This window comes from Rutidosis leptorrhynchoides, chromosome 1 (assembly GCF_046630445.1).
Source record: "Rutidosis leptorrhynchoides isolate AG116_Rl617_1_P2 chromosome 1, CSIRO_AGI_Rlap_v1, whole genome shotgun sequence".
Classification (NCBI taxonomy): domain Eukaryota; kingdom Viridiplantae; phylum Streptophyta; class Magnoliopsida; order Asterales; family Asteraceae; genus Rutidosis; species Rutidosis leptorrhynchoides.
Window position 1 is genome coordinate 694,456,645 of NC_092333.1, and position 23,114 is coordinate 694,479,758.

Consider the following 23,114-nt stretch of genomic DNA (forward strand, 5'->3'; position numbering starts at 1 on the left):
ACTTCAGGTTAAATGCCACAAATTTGCAGGCCATCAGAAGAATGCGAACACATTTCCTAATCTGCAACATGAATATACCAGATACGGTATGCATAACACGATCATGACATATAGTCATCCCATACCACATACCTCATAATAGATAAAACTGTAATGCCTTTTCAATGGTAAGCTTTGTAATTGTCAATAGAGGACCAAATGATAAAATGTATAATCTAGTAGCTTCCTCTTGAGTCCGATATTTACTTTTGTTGGGAAACGAATGATGCGATGCACACATTCAATATAAAATCATTTTCAGTCCGTCCAATTAGAAAAAGTTTAACTCCTCGATTTAACATATTCATGAGTAAATGGATCATTTATGCTACTTACAAATGCAATTCGGTTATGTGAATCCTTACCTTTAAAGCAAAGACCATTCCATCTATGCTCCTGCTAAGAAATAGAAGGTGCCATGTGATTAAAGGTGCCATCATTGTGTTACTTAAAAAAAGTACTCATGTTGAGAGCTTAGTCCCATGCCCACATATAGGCCTGTGCATGGTACAGTTCTGTCCCAAACTAGTTCGGTTCGGTTTCGTCCCGAGTCCCAAATTATTAAAGGAAGTCGTACCGAGGACCGTACCAAATAATTTCGGTTCGGTTCGGTTCCATAAATTTCGGTTCGGTTTCGTGGAAAGAACCGTACCACTGATTTCTTATGTAAATTTGTTTGACCCACTTCAATCCGTTTGTTAATTCGTGTAATATAGAGCATAGAGTACTCATATTATGTTTTATGTATATGTATATTGATTATATATATTTTGTAATCATTCGTGGTACAACTGTAATATTGTACGCATATTAATTTGTTGTCATATTTTGTTGAGCTTAATCATAATACAGCTGCTACTTAGTTTTTTATATATTATCGTTTTTGTTAAAAAAAATAAGATCCGTTGACTATTAAACGAATCAATAGGTCTGCTAAAAAGATTTGTGAACAAGATTATACCATGGGTTATTTAAAAGATTCACGAACAAGACTAAACTCGTTTATTATTTAAATTATAGGCATTAAAATCCATCTATTGCTTAGTAAAAAGGAGCAAGATAAAGTGAACAAATTAGATCTAAAAATGTAAATATTTTGGTCCGGTCCGTTTCCCCTTTTTTCGGGTTCGGTCCGTCCCGTACCGAAGACCGAAATTTATGAAAATTAAGGACCATGGACCGTACCGAAACTCCTCGGTCCGGTTCAGTTCTGGTACGGTTCGGTATGGTTCTCGGTTTTTTCGGTTTTTTCCCGTACCATGCACACCCCTACCCACATAAGATGCTAACATGATACAATCACCTATACGACAATAACTACTTGAACTTTGTATCTAATACCCCTAAAAAACAGAAAACTAAAAAGCAAGTAATAATCGCGCTCTCTTGAAACTGGAAGTCCCAATAATCTCATGGGCAGGGTTCCAAAGAGAGAAACACGGAATTGTTCTAGATCATAAGGACCAACATAATCCACAAAAAAACCACAAGTCAAGTCATAATGATCATTATCTTTTAATGTAACATTGTGATAAGTCACTCGATCGAGTGAGTAACATAAGCAGCAACAACAAAACCTGGTTCTGGCCATGTATGTGTTCCCACAAAATCATTTTCCTTCAAGCTATGTCCAACGAAAAACATCAAAAAATTACAGAGGGTCTGTAGTATATGCAACATGAATACTACGGAATAATCAACCTTTGCTACCCTTGCTCATATACTTCAAATCAAATAGCACCTCAAAACTCAGCTACGAATTTTTTTTTTTAATTGTCTGGACAGAATCTCAATAACTATAGAACTAATTTTCTAATTAATCAAATGACATCAAAGTAAGCTTTTGCATGAATATGAACCATGTGGCAAAACAATGGCCATTTAGAGAAAAAGATAACAATGTTTAAAAATCTATCATCATAGCTAAGATTACACATGCTTTTAAAGAAAAAAAAAAATCCAATTTTCGTCCCCACCGTGTTACGTGCACCAGCCGGACCCCGACCCTATTGCCATGTCATGGCTAAGAATAATTCTGCATATGTTAACAGAAAGGGAAAGAAGAATAGAGAAGAAGATACCACGATGCTGCTTCTATATGAACAAAGAGAACACCAGCAACCGAGGCGCAAAAGCGACATCAACGACAGGAGAACCACCTGTGGATGATAGTAGTGATTAGTCGAGGATCCTATTATAGAAGAAATGAAAGTAAAATATATATATATATAGTAGTTTTTGCCCTTCCAAAAAATATACACTATTTTTTATGTATAAATACAGACCGCTACAAAATCATTATATTCAATGATTCAAATGCATATACTTAGAGATAAAACAATTAACCTAGATCACATATTGTTCCATAATAACACAATATAAATTGAATATACATTTTAACCACCTGCTCATATACCACCTGCTCATATACTTTACATCAGGTTCGTGTCCCATAAAATTTGATTTAACCTCTAAGGCCATGAATATTGGAAAAAAGACACTTCCATGTGGACAATTTATATGTCAAAAATGAAGTGATGGTTTGTAAGTTATGGGTTTACGGAAACTGTCCCCAAAAGCGGACCGCTGTCGTTCAGTTTTATACAGCATTTACAGCATCGTAGTCTTAATTTCTAACTTGATAATTAGCTTTCATCGGAACTTAATAATTAGCTTTCATCTAAACTTTACCCTTTTTAACTTTCGACCCCCACATAGTAAGCCAAAGAGTAATGTTAACACTTTTCGCCCAAAATGACATAAAATGGGTTGACGACTCGTTTTTTTATCCAGCTGACCCAGGTGACCGAAAATCATCCCACAACTCCAATATCATATTCTAAACATCATGGAAACTTTAAAACCTCGAAATCACCTAAACGGGAATATGCATCTATCCTTAAATATTTTAAAAATAAATTGTTTAACTAAAATACATCTAAAACTCTTTTTTGAAAACACCAAAACCTGGGAACACACTTAGTACAACATAGTAGATGTGTGTAAATGAAGCTTTACCCAATTTGAAACTAAAACGACCAAAAGGGTAAGATGGGTCCAAATGGGCACTAAATGGCTTATGATTTAAAACACCGTACTTTTTCTTTCTAAAACCAGCTGTTTACCATTTTACAAACGGCTATATTTCAATTTGTAAAGAACCCCCTTTTTCTTTGTTTATTCCAGTATTTTTTTCAAATTGTAAGGGTATTTTAGTCTCATCATTGCTAATCTTATAGATTATGAGGTCATAATCATTACATGGCCTTTTTAATGGTTTAGATTTAGTTGTAGCTTTCGAATGGATGGCTAGTATTGACGTTTAGAGATTGTGATGAGCTCATTTAGTGTTTATTTTAATATATAGTAGAGAAGTAGAGATAGAGATAGAGATATAGTATAGTAGAAGTAATTAAGATAGTGGTAAAATATATTTGAATGTAAGATACGTTGGTGTTTTTGTTACCTTAGATCTTGAATTTCAATTTTACGGCACCTTCTGCCTGCGTTTCTTGGTGGTGTGATGTCTCCGACGTGTCTCAGTGCTCCGTTATAATCTGCGAGTTTATGTATGTATATCAGTTACTTATCTGTGATGGTTGCAATTAATTATGTATGAGAGTAAAACCGAAAATTTTATTTTATTCGTTCGTTAATTGCAAATGAAATTTTCGCTGTATATATTATGCGTAAATCATTTTTAGCAAATTGTTACATAGGTATGCTGTCAAAGGAAAGTCGGTTTCAGGTTAAATAATGTTAAACATAAGTCAGACTATTTGATATATAAGTATATTTATCAAGTAAAGTAAGCCATAGTATTTGCTAGATAAGTATATTATCTAATAAACTAAGTATGTATCAATATCAAGTTGATTACAGGTCTGTACCTGCAAACCAATAAATATGCATAAGTGAAAAAGAAACAGCTACAATTCAAAATGGGCAAACGAATAGATATCATTTACCTATTAGCAGTGGGGGAGGTCCTCTTTGATGTGGTAGTTGCAAAGTTGGTGCTCTTTCGGGAAGCTCATAGTATGTTATGAATCTGAACAAGTGCACGGGAAATGTCGTTATAGGTATTGGGTCGAGCTTGGTTATGTGGCCGAATTTCAAAGTTGTTGAATGGTCAAATGTGCGTTGTTGTGGCCTGCTGGTTCGCACGTGAAATTGTAGATTCTGTAGGCTTTCCCTAGACCGAACTTTAGGTTAAAGTAGCAAATATCATAAGCGCTCATATTCGCTTGTATTGCATCGCCTGCAGATTTTTTGAATAAGAGGTTATAGACGAAACTATCACTTAGAATGCATTTTTGACTGATCATATTATTATTGCAATTGACTGTTTTAGTTTTTACCAGCTCATCAACTAACATACAACAATAAGCTTGTGCGGTTGTATCAGGCGGGTTTCTTGCAATCCATATTCGGTAAACCTTATCTCTGATACTCTTCAAAGTATCATAGGGTGTTATATCAGCAATTGGTGTGATAATCTCTCATGCTGTTAAAAAAAAAAAAAAAGTCAATATATATCAGCATTGAAATAGTTTGCTATCTTTGCACTGAAGTGTTAAATGGCATTCTAATTACACTATGCATATTATCAGACAAACAGTTTGCTACCTAAGCATATCCTCAAATAAAGTAAGTAGGTATCATGCCAATATAGATATAAGGTCAACATAAGTCAAACAGCAAGTATAGAAAATCTGTTAAGTGGCATAGGTCAACATTAAGTAAATATTTGGTGCATGCCAAATGTAAGTCAGCATAAGTCAAATATAAGTTATCACAACTCAAATATTTGCATACCAAACATAAGTGACCGTAAACCGAATATTCGTGAAATCGACATTCTAATTAGAATATGCATAGTATCAGATGCACAATTTGCTACATTGGCAACATAAGTGGCAGGTCAACAGAAGTCAAATAAGTCAACATAAGTCAGATTATCTGCTACATAGGTGTATTATAAAGTAAACTAAGTATGAATAAGGTCAAAATAATCTGCGGAAGTTTCTTTTCGGTATTTAACACCAGTAGGTCATATTGATTTTTTTCAGGTATTTAAACTAAGTATGAACCTGCATATGCGACATTTCTATAGTACGCATGTAATTAAACAGGTAAACATGGTATATGATTTTTTCAGGATACTTTGTATATAAAGGTATTACAGTTGACACCTGTAAAATGTCAGACTTTTTGTAGAAAATCTTTGTAAACGATGTTTTTTTTTTTGCAATTTTTTCCATGATTCTCTAGCTGTTTGAACAGAACTTTTAAACCATAGGGTAGCAACCAATCCCATGGCAGTCACCTTCTATTATCGTTGCAAAATTACCAAAAATAAGTAATAAAAACTGTACGCTACAACATAAATGGAAGACAAAAAAAATAGACCACATAAGATAGGGAATCATAAAAGAACCCAATACCTGAAGGGCAGACAGTAGATGTGGAAGCAAAATCGGTATTTGAGACCGAAATTTATGGACCTAAGTCGAAAGGATTCTGAGATGTACACGTGGATGCAGATGACCGCTGGACATGAACAATGCCCATACGATTGCGGTAACATAGCATGTTTTTAAATGCTGTTTGTCTTGCAGAAATGGAAAACGTGTCAGAAGGAAAAGCACTTGTAACAGTACTCTCAACATGAGTTACACTTTCTACGTACAGTAGACGAACTCGTTGCATTTTGTTCATTGGCACTAACTGCTATTGTTCATAAACACATCGTAACATAAACAGCAGATAAACATACAAAAGCAAAAGGCAAAGTAACTTACAACAATGACCCAAAAAAAAGGGTACCCTTACAACAATTACTGCAGTAAAAAAAACATGTCATAAATAAAACAGAACTAAATACAGGGCTTTTTACGTACCCTAATTTTACGATCAGAAAATACTTCAATCAACAAGTCATGATTCCACTACTAACAATGTTTAATTTCTTGGATCAATTAGATTATACGAATTGAGTTTTGCCAAATAATATGTACAACAGCCTACACAAACAAATCAACAACGAAACCAGATAAATTGTATATACCAATAAACATTTGGAAAAAGCTTACAGAAATTCACCTCCTGATAGACTTCTGTAATACCCTTATGTTCTTATACATGTTAAAGATGTCCAAAAATGATTTGTACACATGAGCTCATTTTGAAAGCGTTTTCTGCACAAAAAAGGTACAATCTTTATATCTACAAAGTCAAATAATTTATGCTTCTACCACCAACTAAAAGTAACAAATCAGCTCCACCTTTAGTTTTTTACAAAGCTTACACAAGACAACTGTGCCAAGTGATCTGATTCAGGATAAAGGAGAAGCTTCACAGTTTACATAAATTTGTTAAATAAGCCATGCCATATTTAAGTAAGATTATTTACAGAGTACCAAAAAAAAAAAAAAAAAAACTGAAAACAAATGACAGATTTAAAGATACTAGAAAACAAAATCAATACCTGTTGTATTTAAACAGAGCTTATGTCTAAATCAGCGATAGATAGACAGTTTCTAGAACACAGCTTCTTCCTTTAGGTCTACGCTTGGCTCAAACATCTGAATACACAACACAAAATACATCTGGTATGAAGCTAATAACTTGACCAGATAATAATAAGCATATGTCAATGCAAAGATTAAATGACTGATTATTGCAGCTGTAATCAACTGCAAAGGTTAAAGAAGAATTATTACCTTGGTTCCCTGAATTAAATAACATTTTTTGATCATTAAATTGAATAAATTAAAATATAGAAATGCTAGTCACTTACAACAAGACATAAACTCCAGGAATGCTTTCTATAATCCCTTTTGAAAGCAGAATACAACAACAACAACAACAGTACCCAATACCACTTGAGTGGTGTATGGGGGAGGTGAGATGTAGACAATCCTTCCCTTATCCGAGAATAAAAACAAGTCATTTCTCCACCCAGAAAAGTAGAGAAAGTCATCCCTCTCTTTATTCGGCGGATAAAGAGATTGCTTCCGAGTGGACCTCCGGCCTTTTTTATTTATTTATAAAAATAGTAAAAAAAAAAAAAAAAAAAAAAAAAAAAAATATATATATATATATATATATATATATATATATATGTATATATATATATATTGAGACGCCATGAAAATGATAGAATCAAAATTTCATGGGTTTAAAAGTCTCCCTGAAAATCAATAAATAAATTCCCGAGGTAAGGTGATAATATAAGCATTTACCACCACATCGATAATAAGTAGAGGTGACAAGATGGGTGGGTCAGGCAAGTTATCTTTTGGTAGTAGCTATAACATGTCGGACTGTGTTGCGTAACTGCGCTGACTGCGAAATGTTTGTCCAAATAGTTTACGAATTGTAAGTGTGTCCAATCTGATGACAAATTATAAATCGTTTTATTAATAGTATCATTATTTGATCAAAAAGATTAAGAAAGTTTTTATGTACTGAAATTACACTTTAAGCAACTTTCAACCATTTCAAACTATTTTAAGAATATATAAAACCTGCAACCGAACATGAGACGCTTTCTGACCCATGATGCGAACAAAATAATAGTACTGGGAAAAAAGGAAATCATTCGGGTGGTGACAATGGAGACAACAAGTAACAAGATTACATATAATGTTGACCGTTTTAGTTACGAATGTGTTGATTCGAGAAATGCATTATTTACAAAGGGTCAAATTGTTATGTTCAAGCAAATCGGAAACGTGTCAGAAGTCGCTTAATATAATATATAATAATATGCATATGAAAGGAGCTATTAAATCGAATAAAATGAACTACATGATTATTGTAGTAATATGTTTTATTATCATATATAAAACAGAAAGTATTCCTAACAAACTCTTTACATCTAATAGAAAAAGTGTAGATTTTAACCCATTACCCAACCCATATTACCATCTCTAGCTAAATTAGAGTATCTAAGAGTCAATGAGTTGTCTCAATTATCCACATTACCTTCTCATAAACAAAAAACCAAACAAAGTTTAGTATTTAGCAACAGTTTTATAGTTACCATCAACATCAACCAAATCATATGGTTCCTTACCTTCTGTTTTAGATACCTGAGAGGCTAATGCAAAAGACTTGGAACCTACATGCAAAATTTGGATGTATATAAAACACTTGTAGACTTCTGTACATATGGTTTCAAGGATTAACCTTATTTTTTGCAAGGATGTTGTATCCATTACCTGAACATCATCATAAATATTCAGAATTAGAGATGTGTGGTTAGGACCTGTTTTTCTGATGATCTTTCGAAACAGTAAAGGGTACAAACAAGTCTCTTTATGATTATCTAAACCAAAGAATCTCCTAGTGTCAAGCGTGCCACCAAAAATCACAAACTCGGACCAACACATCTGCATAAAAAGATGATTGTACCAATGTCAGATATAGAAGAGTTCGCCAACAAAAGTCAACATAAGCTTATAATAATTACCACTGTAGTTATAGCAGTCAAAGAGATGAATAACAAGAATTCACATAAACTTACCATTGAAGTAATAGACTTAAGGTATTCATTCAAAGATACAAATATCAAGAACTAACATAAAGTTAAAAATCCATCTGAAGATACTATGACATAAGAAAAGAATTTTAACATATGAGGAAAAGGAAAGTTCAAACCCTAAATTTGAAAAAACTTTAAAAAATATCTCCACCTTTTCTGAATTTGACAAAAAGGAACCCTAAATTCAAAGATGTAAAATGAACAAAACAGGACAGGTACGAAAATAGAAATAGAAATAGAAATAGATGATACATAGTGTGAGTTCAAACCGCATTCACTCAATTTCCCCCCTGAACTGGAATAACAACGATTGATTCTCCCACATAAAAGATCCTAATATTGAAATCAGTCGATCACTCTCTCCTAGTAAGCCCTAAATTTGAAGGGTGAGTGACCAGAATTTGAGCATAAATGATGCTATATAAAACCCTAAAATCTTGAAGAACAGAAATAGATATTGATGATTCGGTCGATTACCCCAAAAAAGAACGGCTGAACTGGAATAACACGATTCTCCAAAAAAAAAAAAAAAAAAAAAAAAAAAAAAAAAACCCTAATATCGAAATCAGTCGTTCACTCTCTCATAATAAGCCCTAAATTCGAAGGGTGACTCACCAGAATTTGAGGATACATGATGATACTGTATGAAACCCTAAAATCATGAAGAACGAAAATAGAAATAGATGATACCTCCTGCTAAGTGGATAGATGCACCCTATTTATAAGTACGGGTGGCGTAATTTTTACGCTGGTTAATGTAACGGTCGAGTTTTATTATTATTGTAAAAAAAAAAAAAAAAACACGGTATCATTTGAGTTTTATTGTTACAAAATTACGCGGGGTCCCTGTGTTATACTTCAAAAAACATGCATAGTCCAAAAGTATTTTTCGAACAGGGAGGTCCTTTCAACATGTGGAGTCCAACCCTTCAACTCATCATATCACATGCCTAAAACGCGAGGGTATTTTTGTCATTGACCTTATTAGCTCACAGATACCCCTAATCCATCGATGGTAACCTAATTCTATCCAAAACCAAATTAAACACGCACTTAATACACTTTTGATTTAATAACCCTAACTGATGGTGTGCCGTCACCATCTTCAACAATCAATCCAAATCACCTTGAAATACAGTTCGAAATGGAGCACGATAGTCAACAGCATGTATATGGTGAAGCTTTACCACATGAATTTGATCCTTTCTTTGATTTAGAACCAAACCAAATAACTATTGTTGATGAAGATAACCCTAAATCTGAACCAAATGATGGTGTGATTGGGGATGAAGATAACGAAATTGATGATTATCATGTAATGCTTTAAGACTTTGTATTTTGATGTAGCTTGGTTAATTTTGCTGCAGTCTATGTACTGCTTTTAAACTAATTATATGTAATTTGATCAAGTCTCTGTAGTCCTTTTGAACTAGTGTCATGTAATTTGATCAAGTTTCATGTAATTTGATCCACTTTATGTATTGCTTTTGAACAAAGATTTGCACTTTATGTATTACTTTTGATCCTCTTTATGTACTGCTTTTTAACCACTTTATGTACTGCTTCATACATACCCCGTATGCACAATACATTCTTTAATTTGTATGTGTATGTTACATAAGATAAAACATTACTGTGTTATGAACCCTACTTATTCGCCTAACTAACTACATCATATGGGTCAAGAACTGACCATTTTGACTAATCATTCAGTAAGTGCAAATGGGTGCAAATATGAACACATTAAATGTCATGCTTCAAACTAAGCAATTTCATTCCATATCTTAAAAAAGTACATACATAATGCTTACAATCGAAATACATTACAACACATCAAATTCATCTTAAAACTAAGTGAAATACATAACATAAACAATGAACAAGACCCAACTACATATAACCATTAACTTCATTCTTTTAGCTTCACATTGTACGATTTTCAGTTTCTCTTCAGCTTAATTCTTTGATTCGAGCAACACTTGAATGATTTCAGTTGATTGAGCATTCATAGGTGGATCAACCCATTCAATGATTCCAGTTGATTGAGCATTCATAGGTGGATCAACCCATTCGAAATAGCCACAATCGTAAGACTATAATTTCCATATCAAGTCAGTAACAAAAAAGAAAGAAATTAGAACTGGAATTTAGATTAAAGATTGGATGTTAAATACCTTTGATGCGCATCTGTAGAAATGTCTATCAGGATTCTTTAATGTCCGAGAGATTTTAAGCAAAGCTCGTCTTCCACACCAACAACTAACCATGTTGAATTGTACTTTCGGTTTGGAACAGTCGCTCGAAGAAAACAATTTAGGGTTTATGTTGTACTGTGAAAAGTGAACGATAGATTTGGGGGTTATATATGTAAGATGGAATTGGGGTTAAATAAGGTCAATGACAAAAATACCCTCACGTTTTAGGCATATGCCATGATGAGTTGAAAGGTTGGACTCCACATGTTGAAATTGGATACCACAAGGACCCCCATGTTCAAAAAATACTTTTGGACTATGCATGTTTTTTTAGGTATATCACAGGGACCCCCCGCGTAATTTTGTCTTTTATTGTAAAAAATGCTGTATCATTTTCTTTTTAATTGACTGTTTTACGGGAGTATAAATCTTCGTCGCTATTATTATTATTATTATTATTATTATTATTATTATTATTATTATTATTAAGATAACATTAAGATTAAGATTGATTAAGATTAAATATCAAAACTAGTCGAATGACCAGTGATTTCACAGGTTGGTTGAAGAACAACAATCTAAACTCATCAACATCACTACAATAGGTACATATCCATCGTGGATGTAATATTGTTGTAACTTACATTCTAAGAAAAGATGTCACTAGAATGATAAAATATAGTTCATACCACAAATTCAGAGTTGAATTATTATCATAAAAATTGTATCTATGTATTGCAAATGGATATTCCCTTAACCGGTAGCTTATATTAGGGGTGTTCAAAACCGGATATCCGAATTTTCGGATATCCAAATTTAGGATATCCGAAATTTCAGATAGTGGATTTTGCCATCCGAAATCCGAATCCGAAATTTCGGATATCCGATTTTCGGATTCGGATTTCGGATTATCCGAATATCCGAAATTTATTATTATAGTTAGATCAAATACAACATAAGATATTAATATATATCACAACACAAACAAAAACAAAACATGTAGATTACAGTTTACACAATGCCCCCAATTCGAACATAACATATTACAAAATACAAATCATACAAATTACTTTTGAACCGAAGTTCAACATCCAAATTACGAAACACTAACATAAAATGCTAAAATAAGAGATCTTCAATTCTTCAATCTTTTCAACTCAGATCATCAAAAGAACAAAACAAAAGCACTACCTGTAGATAGAAATAAAAGTGATTTAATTAACTAAAAATATCAATATATATCACACAACATATGGATAAAAGTATTAAACGCAAATGTCTGATTAATAATACTATAAACAAAATTCATAACAAACTAACAAAACGGAATTGAGGACGGATATACACCGACGGCCGAGATCAAAAGCTGGTGGTAGAATAATTTTAGATGAGGTGGATAGATAAATTTCTATCGTCTTCTCCAAACAATCGTCAATTAAAATAAAATGCACTGTTAGAAATTAGAATGAAACTGCGATGAAACTTACCTTGAAATCTTTAAAAGTGAAGATAGAGAGCAGGGAGGACGAACGACGATGAGATTAAGAAGATGAAGATTAGATCTAGGGTATCATTTAACTAGAGCAGTCGTGAGAGAGTGAGTGTAAAACGATGTTTCAATTTTAGATCTAGGTTATGACTTGTGACCTTATGTGAATATGTCTGCTATATGTTTGATCACTTGGGCCACTAACCAAAGAAACCCAATGGCCACTAAAGGTCTAAAGTAACTAATAAAATAATAATCAGTATATTTAATTTCGGATATCGGATAATCCGGATATCCGAAAAATTTGAAAATTCGATCCGATATCCGAATCCGAAAATTCGGATATCCGAAAATCCGGATATCCGAATTTTCAGGTAATTTTGGATCGGGTTTTCGGATTATTCGGATTGCGGATTCGGATTCGGGTATTATGAACACCTGTGATGACCCGAAATTTTCTGATCAAATTTAAACTTAATCTTTAACGTTTCCGACACGATAAGCAAAGTCTATGAAGTTGAATCTCAAAATCTTGAACTATTCAATTACCCCTCGATTGTTCTCAACGATTCGCGAACAATTATATGTAAATAGATACATATAATATAACTTGAAAACGTAACAAAGTGTTAAGTAAATGATACTGTGCATTAAACATATTGGTTTGATTATCTGATTGATATATTTAACTATGAAGTTAAAAGATTATGCTAAACGATTGAATTAAAAGATATTTACTGAGTCCCTTAAGGATTATGATATTATTACGGGTCTCTGTTGTAAGGTCCACGTTGATTTGGGAAATCATTCATGTTTAACGGTATTCAGAATTAATGGTAAAGTGTTTGTTTAAATAACGTAATTTGGACACATACAATAATAAGGAATATTAACTATTAGAATTGAATCTATGAACAACTTGCAACGTATATTTAGAACGTGTTTAAGTATATTGAATATATATTTATGAATATATAGCTTCAGGTTATTTGAAAACAATAATAACATTCGGTTATTGATTCAATTGATATTTAGTTATGTTAATTAGAACGTTTGAGAAATAAACGATGACACATAAATGAATTACATGAATTTAAGTTTAAATGTATAAACAATATGCGATAAAACAATTTCAAATGATTTTAAAATGTATTTTAATAAATAGCGAGACAATGATTTATAGAAGTAAATGACCAAAACACTCGAAAGTTTAAGATACACTTTGAGTGATATAATTTAGGGATAATTTAAGGCTATATTTTGACAAAGGTACGTGTCCAAAAATATAAATTACAAGTTTTCTCAGCGTACGAAGGGACACTCAAAAAACCGGAATCGGGACATAAGTCGAGTGACGACGTACGACTTATCGGAACAAAAATTTCAAGTCAACTATGCACAAGAATATAATATAATATATAATTAATTAATATAAATTATATATATTATATATTAATAAATAAATATGTCGACAAACAAGAAAACAAAAGTTTGTGAGCTGGATCAGAGGGCCATGCCATCGCATGGCCTTGAAGCACAAATACCATGCGATCGCATGGGGTACTTTTTCAGGCCAAGTCTTTATAAAGCGATCGAATTCAGTTTTTGTGATATATATTTCTTTCATCTTACACTCCGTATAACTTATTTATATTATTATTATTATTATTATTATTATTAAGATTAATATTATTATTAATCTTATTATTATTAGTATTATTAATATTAATTAGTATTATACATAAAATACTACGACGAGATTATGAGCGTGTCACTTTCAAAATGGTTTTCAAGCGGGATAGAGCTAAGAAAATTATGGGTTATTGCCAAGGAGGTTATGGGCAATGTTCGGGGGTATATTTGTGAATCAAACCTAGTGTTTATCATCTCCGTTACGTCTACGTACTTTCCTACAATATTGAATCTCAATACTGATACGTAAGCACTCATAATTTATCTTTTATATATTAATTGTGTATCCATCTCTAGTGCTCGAGTATATATATTTATACATGCTTGTATGCTAAATTTCGTCGCTAAACAGTTTATAATGAATCACGAATTAAATACATATATTACTGGTAAAAGGTATATGATATACATGTTTTTGTAAAGCTGGCGAAAAGTCAATGACTTTTCATTTAGATATCGAATAGTTTCGATGAACGGATTAAAAGATATGATCAACTGAATTATGATTGATGATAATTGAAATTGCTTTTGAATCTGCAATTAAGATTTAAACAACTTGTTTACAAGATTGATAAAATGGATTTTTAAATATTACCAACTGAGTAAATGAATCCTTATATAAGGTACGTCTCGTTTGTTGAACTGTTGTCAAAATTGACTTTTTGAAACAACTTTGAATAACTTTTGTATGTCGATATCGAGCATTAGGATTATGATACACTATGACCTGACCTAGCTTGATAGACATTTATTGACCAACATATGTTCTCTAGGTTGAGATCTACGATTATTTGATATTCCGAGTTTCAGTCACATTTTGGTGAACGACTTTATATGCTGTTGAGGTGAGTTTCATTGCTCCCTTTTTAATTGCTTTTGCAATATATTTTTGGGCTGAGAATACATGTACTTTATTTTAAACGCAATGGATACAAGTACATACTAAATTCTACACTGAGTTTGAACCGAAAATCCCTTAGCTTTGGTAACTAGTAACTGCCAGTACATAGGATGTGGACTGGTGGGCGCGAATAACAGTATATGGATCCATAGGGCTTGACATCCCCGTCCGAGCTAGAGCGCTAGCCTTTTAACGGACGTGTGTTATTTGAGTTTAGGACACGTTGGTTTGCGTGTATTAAAACGAATGGGGTATTTATCATTATAATGTTAAAGTTTAGTTACCAGGGTGCTCTGTTATGTAGAATCTATTGATAAACATTTCTGGATGAAACAACTGAAATCTTGTGATCCACTTTTATATACAGATTATGTGAAACACTAAAACTATGAACTCACCAACCTTTGTGTTGACACTTGTTAGCATGTTTATTCTCAGGTTCCCTAGAAGTCTTCCGCTGTTTGCATATATGCTAGACAAGCTATGTGCATGGAGTCTTACATGACATATTTTTCAAGGAAACGTTGCATTCACCAAATCATCACTATGTATCTTATTTTGACTGCATTGTCAAAGAAAGTACTATTGTAACTATTATTTACGGTGATTGTCTATATGTAGAAATCATCAGATGTCGAAAACCTTTGATTTAAATATTCATTTATGGTGTGCCTTTTCAAAAGAATGCAATGTTTACAAAACGTATCATATAGAGGTCAAATACCTCGCAATGAAATCAACGAATGACGTATTGTCCATATGGATTTGGATCGATCGTCACATTTGGTATCAGAGCATTGGTCCTAGTGAACCAGGTCTTGCATTAGTGTGTCTAATTGATAGTTGTTAGGATACATTCGTAAGTCTAGACTTCGACTGTGTCTGTATGTCAAAAGTTTTGCTTATCATTTCTTGTCAGAAATTACCTGCTTATCATTCCTAGTCTAGACACGTTTTACTGCATTGATTGCATGAATAGTGTATAGACAAAATTCATATCTTAGCGTATCTGTTACTGTAAACTTTTCCTGACATTTTCCGAAAATTTCTCCGTGATTTATGGAATTTGGTATTATATATACATATGTAAATTATGTATTGAAGAATACCAAACTAAATTCTATAATCTAATTCATATCAAAAATCATCTCCCTAATTATACAAGATGAATCCCGTATCTAGTTCAAATTCCTTAAACTCTGACAGCCATTCCGATATGGATATTCACCTGAATTCCGAAGACAGTGTAACCGGAATGGATCAACCAATTAGCCATCATCTATTTTGGATGAATTGGGGATGGATTCGTAGCCTACTTAATTATTGGAGACAAGAAGAAGGCGATCCCTTCCATCCACCACATTGCCCTCTTGGCGAAGAACCTAAAGCACTTACCGGAGAACCTGTTCGTAATACCATTTTCTCTCTCATCTCCAGAATATCTCGTCATGATCATATACTCTCTCAAATTCTGGATCTTATTCATCCGCTTGTCCGAACCGCCAATCATCCCGGTGTAGTAGAAGAAGTCAACGAGCTTCGCGCTCGGGTAGGCTTTGGAGAATATGGTGCAAAGGTTACAAGCACCAGCAGAATCACCGACAACAACACCAACAGTACCATTACCACCACCAACAACATCCGCACCGCAAGCCTCAACATCACAATATGTACCTCGAACATCAACGTCATACGCATCGTAGTTACCAAGAAATACCAGTAACAATAACCGATGAAGTATTAACTCATTTCCCCTGAAGAAATCTTATGTATATTTAATATATATGAATTTTGAAATCAAAATAAATCTTTTCGTACTAAGCTATTACGTGTGAATCTTAACTGGTAGGTACTACTAGGTCAGTTCATATTACTAATATGCAATTATGTACATCTTTCCTTAACAACTTAACCATTGTTAACTACAATCTCTGTTTCAACTTAATGAATTCCATTTCATAATAAACCAAGTGTATTATTCAATTACATAATTGATTTTACATTTTCATTTTCGATGTACTCGAAACTTTCCAGAAAACATCATCTGTGCCTTGTAAGGTTCACAAAAATTCCACGAGCATCAACATCCTTCACCAAGGAATAAGAATAAATAATGAAGTATCGATTACATTAGCGAAATACTCCGCAAAGATTTTGTAATCTTTAATGTTTTAGAGATTAATCATTTCTAAGTCAAGCCGAAAATTAAATGAGCTTAATATGATATTAACTCATTAAATCTGTGTTACATCTGAAGAAAATATACATACATATATTTTCATAAAGACGGTAATAAAAATTCTTTTGTACAAAGTATTAATTGTGAAATCTTTAACGGGTAGGTAATACCCGGGAAATATATAAGTTCGCAATTAATATGTTACACTGTACATTCTTCAACTTTGATTCAAAAATTATTAACAATGCTCACAACGATATACAATCGTTTTCATACAAATTCAATTACATATTCTGATATTGACGGATCAGAATCCAAGTCATAACTCTGAACCGGTGACATCATTCTTAGATCACTACATCTTTCAAAGCTATACTTTAATTTAAATCTGTGCAAGATCCATTAGCATTGTTTTTACCGAAAATAACCTTGCAATTCCTTTTCAAAAGTATCCAGTATTATCAACCGTTCAACCAGTCAACGACGACCTTTCAGACTTGTAACTTTGGCATATACGTTTTTGTTACTGGGGAACCTTTCATGTTCCACCACATTAACAGTAAATGTACCAGCAAATTCATTAATCTGTGACTTAAAGTCTTTCCAAAAAACCATTATAATTGTTCATTGAAACCCTATCATGTACTCATCCACATCTTGTAACGGTAATTGCCATACCAACTACCGGGAATTAGCAATCAGTATTTCGAATTTCGCAGATATTCTACGCCAACAGTTATATATATACATATAATGTCTATCTCCTAGACTTACTTACTTCGAATGTGAAGTTTCTGAAAAACACCCCAAACTGTGAAACTAGTCCTCCGAATTTTGGAAAAATGCTGATGAAGCAGCAAAAACTGTAAACGACCTTAACAGTCGAAAGTTTGATGATAAAGAATAGTATGGTGGTAAAGCTGAGAAAAAGAGAAGATTTGGAACGGAAAACGGATTGAGCAGACCATGAAGGAGGCTGTGGACAAATCACAAAGACTAAACCTGTCTTCAAAGAATACAAATGATTCAGTATCTGCTAAAGTCATTAACGAATACCTTGCTCCTGACTCAAAATCCGTTACGAACAAATCTTCTTCATTATCCTTCGATATTAGAAATTCTAAGATATTATCATATCCTTCATTATAAATATATTCGATATTTCTGAAGATATCTTCATAACTATTATCATCCGAAATTATTTATCTCTTCACGCTATCTGTGTTACATCATAAAAGAAACTATTTTAGTTTCTAATTTCTGAAAATTTCGAAAAATGGATGTTTTTGAAGTAGTGTTGGGAATTAAAGCATGAGTTAGTATAATATAATGACATTTGATCAACATGATTATATTACAGTAAGTCATGCTGAGTTTCTAATGGAACGTGATAAAGGTTCACAGATCATACCCTCATCATGAACCATGTTACATAACTCTTTCATTCTATTTAACCTCTAAACATATCAAGAAAATATTTTTCTTGATGATTCGGTCTTTTTCGAGGTATTCTGGTAATTTGACAAGTCAGATTGTGCCATTACCGTTTCTTTCTTAGAACATTAATTATGTTCATTCCGAAATTCATACCTACGAATTTTGGACCATTATTCGCTTGACTTAAAGTCGGGAAGAAAAAAAACGAAAGCATGAAGCTCCGAAATATAATGGAAAATATAAAGCCCAAAAATAACCCCGAAATTACAAACCGTGTATATCAATGCGTATAGCAATATAAAGACACGAGAGAATGAAAAACAATATAACCCCAAGGTAATAGTAGAAGAAAATAACCTCCTCTGGTGGCAGATGAAAAAGAAGAATAAATGATATGATAGCCAAGAAAATATCAAGAATCAGAACTGGATGAAGCATTTTCACAAATCTTTTGTAAGTATGAAATAAGAAAGAAGATTATAGGAGTGGTGAAAATAAATGAAACGGAAGAGGTCAATTTATAGCGAAATATCAGACATAACAATCGAGGCAGATTACGCATTTAATCAAAGGAAATCTTAATTTCCTTAAATTTCGAAGAATCAAATCTTATTTAGATTATGAAGATTTTATATTCCTTAAATTCCGGAAATCAATCGTTACTACGTCAAGAGATAAGACGCATCTCTATTCTCCATTACGATAACTTCCCTCATACGCTTCGAGTAATTAGATTGTTTTATCCATATTATTCAACGGTGATAAAAATTCTATTTATCAACTCATATTCGTCATGAAAACATTTTTATTGTTAGCCATGACGACCTCACTCAAATTTCGGGACGAAATTTCTTTAACGGGGAGGTACTGTGATGACCGGAAATTTCTGATCAAATTTAAACTTAATCTTTAACGTTTCCGACACGATAAGCAAAGTCTATGAAGTTAAATCTCAAAATCTTGAACTATTCAATTGCCCCTCGATTGTTCTCAACGATTCGCGAACAATTATATGTAAATAGATACATATACTATAACTTGAAAACGTAACAAAGTGTTAAGTAAACGATACTGTACATTAAACATATTGGTTTGATTATCTGATTGATATATTTAACTATGAAGTTAAAAGATTATGCTAAACGATTGAATTAAAAGATATTTAATGAGTCCCTTAAGGATTATGATATTATTACGGGTCTCTGTTGTAAGGTCCACGTTGATTTGGGAAATCATTCATGTTTAACGGTATTCGGAATTAATGGTAAAGTGTTTGTTTAAATAACGTAATTTGGACACATACAATAATAAGGAATATTAACTATTAGAATTGAATATATGAACAACTTGCAACGCATATTTAGAACGTGTTTAAGTATATTGAATATATATTTATGAATATATAGCTTCAGGTTATTTGAAAACAATAATAACATTCGGTTATTGATTCAATTGATATTTAGTTATGTTAATTAGAAAGTTTGAGAAATAAACGATGACACATAAATGAATTACATGAATTTAAGTTTAAATGTATAAACAATATGCGATAAAACAATTTCAAATGATTTTAAAATGTATTTTAATAAATAGCGAGACAATGATTTATAGAAGTAAATGACTAAAACACTCGAAAGTTTAAGATACACTTTGAGTGATATAATTTAGGGATAATTTAAGGCTATATTTTGACAAAGGTACGTGTCCCAAAATATAAATTACAAGTTTCTCAGCGTACGAAGGGACACTCGAAAAACCGAAATCGGGACATAAGTCGAGTGACGACGTACGACTTATCGGAACAAAAATTTCAAGTCAACTATACACGAGAATATAATATAATATATAATTAATTAATATAAATTATATATATTATATATTAATAAATAAATATGTCGACAAACAAGAAAACAAAAGTTTGTGAGCTGGATCAGAGGGCCATGCCATCGCATGGCCTTGAAGCACAAATACCATGCGATCGCATGGGGTACTTTTTCAGGCCAAGTCTTTATAAAGCGATCGAATTCAATTTTTGTGATATATATTTCTTTCATCTTACACTCCGTATAACTTATTTATATTATTATTATTATTATTATTATTATTATTATTATTATTATTATTAAGATTAATATTATTATTAATCTTATTATTATTAGTATTATTAATATTAATTAGTATTAGTATTATACATAAAATACTACGACGAGATTATGAGCGTGTCACTTTCAAAATGGTTTTCAAGCGGGATAGAGATAAGGAAATTATGGGTTATTGCGAAGGAGGTTATGGATAATGTTTGGGGGTATATTTGTGAATCAAACCTAGTGTTTATCATCTCCGTTACGTCTGCGTACTTTCCTACAATATTGAATCTCAATACTGATACGTAAGCACTCATAATTTATCTTTTATATATTAATTGTGTATCCATGTCTAGTGCTCGAGTATATATATATTTATACATGCTTGTATGCTAAATTTCGTCGCTAAATAGTTTATAATGAATCACGAATTAAATACATATATTACTGGTAAAAGGTATATGATATACATGTTTTTGGAAAGCTGGCGAAAAATCAATGACTTTTCATTTAGATATCGAATAGTTTCGATGAACGGATTAAAAGATATGATCAACTGAATTATGATTGATGATAATTGAAATTGCTTTTGAATCTGCAATTAAGATTTAAACAACTTGTTTACAAGATTGATAAAATGGATTTTTAAATATTATCAGCCGAGTAAATGAATCCTTATATAAGGTACGTCTCGTTTGTTGAACTATTGTCAAAATTGACTTTTTGAAACAACTTTGAATAACTTTTGTATGTCGATATCGAGCATTAGGATAATGATACACTATGACCTGACCTAGCTTGATAGACATTTATTGACCAACATATGTTCTCTAGGTTGAGATCTACGATTATTTGATATTCCGAGTTTCAGTCACATTTTGGTGAACGACTTTATATGCTGCTGAGGTGAGTTTCATTGCTCCCTTTTTAATTGCTTTTGCAATATATTTTTGGGCTGAGAATACATGCAATTTATTTTAAACGCAATGGATACAAGTACATACTTAATTCTACACTGAGTTTAAACCGAAAATCCCTTAGCTTTGGTAACTAGTAACTGCCAGTACATAGGATGTGGACTGGTGGGCACGAATAACAGTATATGGATCCATAGGGCTTGACATCCCCGTCCGAGCTAGAGCGCTAGCCTTTTAACGGACGTGTGTTATTTGAGTTTAGGACACGTTGGTTTGCGTGTATTAAAACGAATGGGGTATTTATCATTATAACGTTAAAGTTTAGTTACCAGGGTGCTCTGTTATGTAGAATCTATTGATAAACGTTTCTGGATGAAACAACTGAAATCTTGTGATCTACTTTTGTAACGACCCGACCAAAACCGTTATTGACGGCGCCGTTAACTTAGGTCCCGTTGCGTGGTCGTAGTCCCTATGTGAGACTCGTTTGACCAAAATTATGTCGCATTCATTTGAAAGGTACAAGACTTGCAAGTTTAGTTTACAAAACCGTTCGACAACAAGTCTAAGTTTACAAAAGTCATAAAGTATAAATGAAATAACTTGCGACATAATTAGTTTAAAAACACAGTTGCTATAAATAGCGTAAGTATGTAAACAAAAGTTTGAATCCAAAGGTGCTATCACTAGCGTATGTATGTATGTATCTTGACTCCAAGCAAATAATTAGAGTGTATGCATGTATGCTTGACCCCAAGCAAGTATGAGTGTACGCGGAAGCATGTATCAAATAGCCAAGTATGAACCTGAGAAACATATAGAAAACTGTCAACGAAAAACGTTGGTGAAATCATAGGTGTTTGTAAACGTTGTTTTTGAACCACAAGATTTAGTATTCCCATAGTTGATTATCAAAATCGTTTGCATTCCAAAAGTATTGTTCGCGAGCACCCAATTATCAAGACTTAACGTTTCCTTCCATAGAACCCCATCACAATAGTGTTAGAACATACACTGTTTCTCGAAAATATATTTCATCCGTAGACGGTAGCGAACCGTCCGTAATGAGGGTTTGTCAAACCCGTATGGCCACACAATATAAGTTCTCGCTTACACCCTGCAAGTGTAACTAATGATAATCGAATTGAGGATTTTTGTTCTAACTCGCTGTGGAATGTTTGTTTTCCTTGTACTTGTGTTCAAAGTATAAAAGTAAGTAGTACAAAATGTAACAAAGTATATGTTTCTCAGCCCACAATTTAAAAGTATAAAAAGTTGTTGAAAAGGTGGGACTATGATCTCACCTCGAGTGCACGAGTATAAATGTACTTCACAAAGTAAACGTGTGCATGAATGTTGCTTAGCCTTGACCTAAACAAGTAAGTTGTATCAATTAACTGGTTACGACACAAGGTCGGGTGAAATGTGTTCAATTAGTCCTATGGCTCGTTACGACTCGAATAGTATAGCATGTGAATCACGTTGTCAAGTTTCATGCAAGAATCACGTATAAAAGCATGTTAGAACGTTTGCATAAAAGTTTGGTTAAGTTTGACTAAAAGTCAAACTTGGTCAAAGTCAACGAAAAAGTCAACACGTTCGGGTCGGGTCCCGGACTATTTTTCTATGC

The 23,114-nt window shown here is 32.8% G+C and overlaps 1 protein-coding gene and 1 long non-coding RNA gene across 15 annotated transcripts; both read right to left on the reverse strand.

The window, feature by feature from the left end:
- Positions 1 to 1,807: 1,807 nt before the first annotated feature.
- LOC139886103 (uncharacterized) lies at positions 1,808 to 6,894 on the reverse strand. Of its 10 annotated transcripts, none has more exons than XR_011772260.1 (10): positions 6,842 to 6,894; positions 6,530 to 6,626; positions 6,145 to 6,239; positions 5,943 to 6,065; positions 5,487 to 5,653; positions 5,235 to 5,371; positions 4,401 to 4,546; positions 4,008 to 4,300; positions 3,506 to 3,596; positions 1,808 to 2,198 (listed from the first exon to the last, which is right to left on the reverse strand). It is a non-coding gene; the product is annotated as an uncharacterized lncRNA (long non-coding RNA). The 10 variants fall into 10 exon arrangements; XR_011772261.1 differs by having other exon boundaries at positions 6,145 to 6,394; XR_011772262.1 differs by adding an exon at positions 6,327 to 6,394 and having other exon boundaries at positions 6,530 to 6,888.
- Positions 6,895 to 7,248: 354 nt separating this feature from the next.
- LOC139886105 (uncharacterized) lies at positions 7,249 to 9,265 on the reverse strand. Of its 5 annotated transcripts, none has more exons than XR_011772270.1 (4): positions 9,206 to 9,265; positions 8,268 to 8,438; positions 8,123 to 8,167; positions 7,249 to 7,437 (listed from the first exon to the last, which is right to left on the reverse strand). XR_011772270.1 is itself a non-coding variant. In XM_071869850.1 (4 exons), exons 1-4 carry the CDS (start codon positions 9,221 to 9,223, stop codon positions 7,283 to 7,285), a joined length of 342 nt encoding a protein of 113 aa, XP_071725951.1. In that variant the 5' UTR covers positions 9,224 to 9,259; the 3' UTR covers positions 7,249 to 7,282. The 5 variants fall into 5 exon arrangements, 1 of the variants encoding a protein (XP_071725951.1); XM_071869850.1 differs by having other exon boundaries at positions 8,315 to 8,438; positions 9,206 to 9,259; XR_011772269.1 differs by having other exon boundaries at positions 7,249 to 8,167.
- Between the last annotated feature and the right edge of the window lie 13,849 nt (positions 9,266 to 23,114).

Bases quoted from the DNA above. Each gene is read 5' to 3' on its own strand.
- LOC139886105 (XM_071869850.1), bottom strand. The intron at 8,168-8,314 runs GTCCTAACCACA...TTTTGCATGTAG, and splicing joins AAAGATCATCAGAAAAACAG to GTTCCAAGTCTTTTGCATTA. The intron at 7,438-8,122 runs GTAAGGAACCAT...ATTTGTCATCAG, and splicing joins TCAGGTATCTAAAACAGAAG to ATTGGACACACTTACAATTC.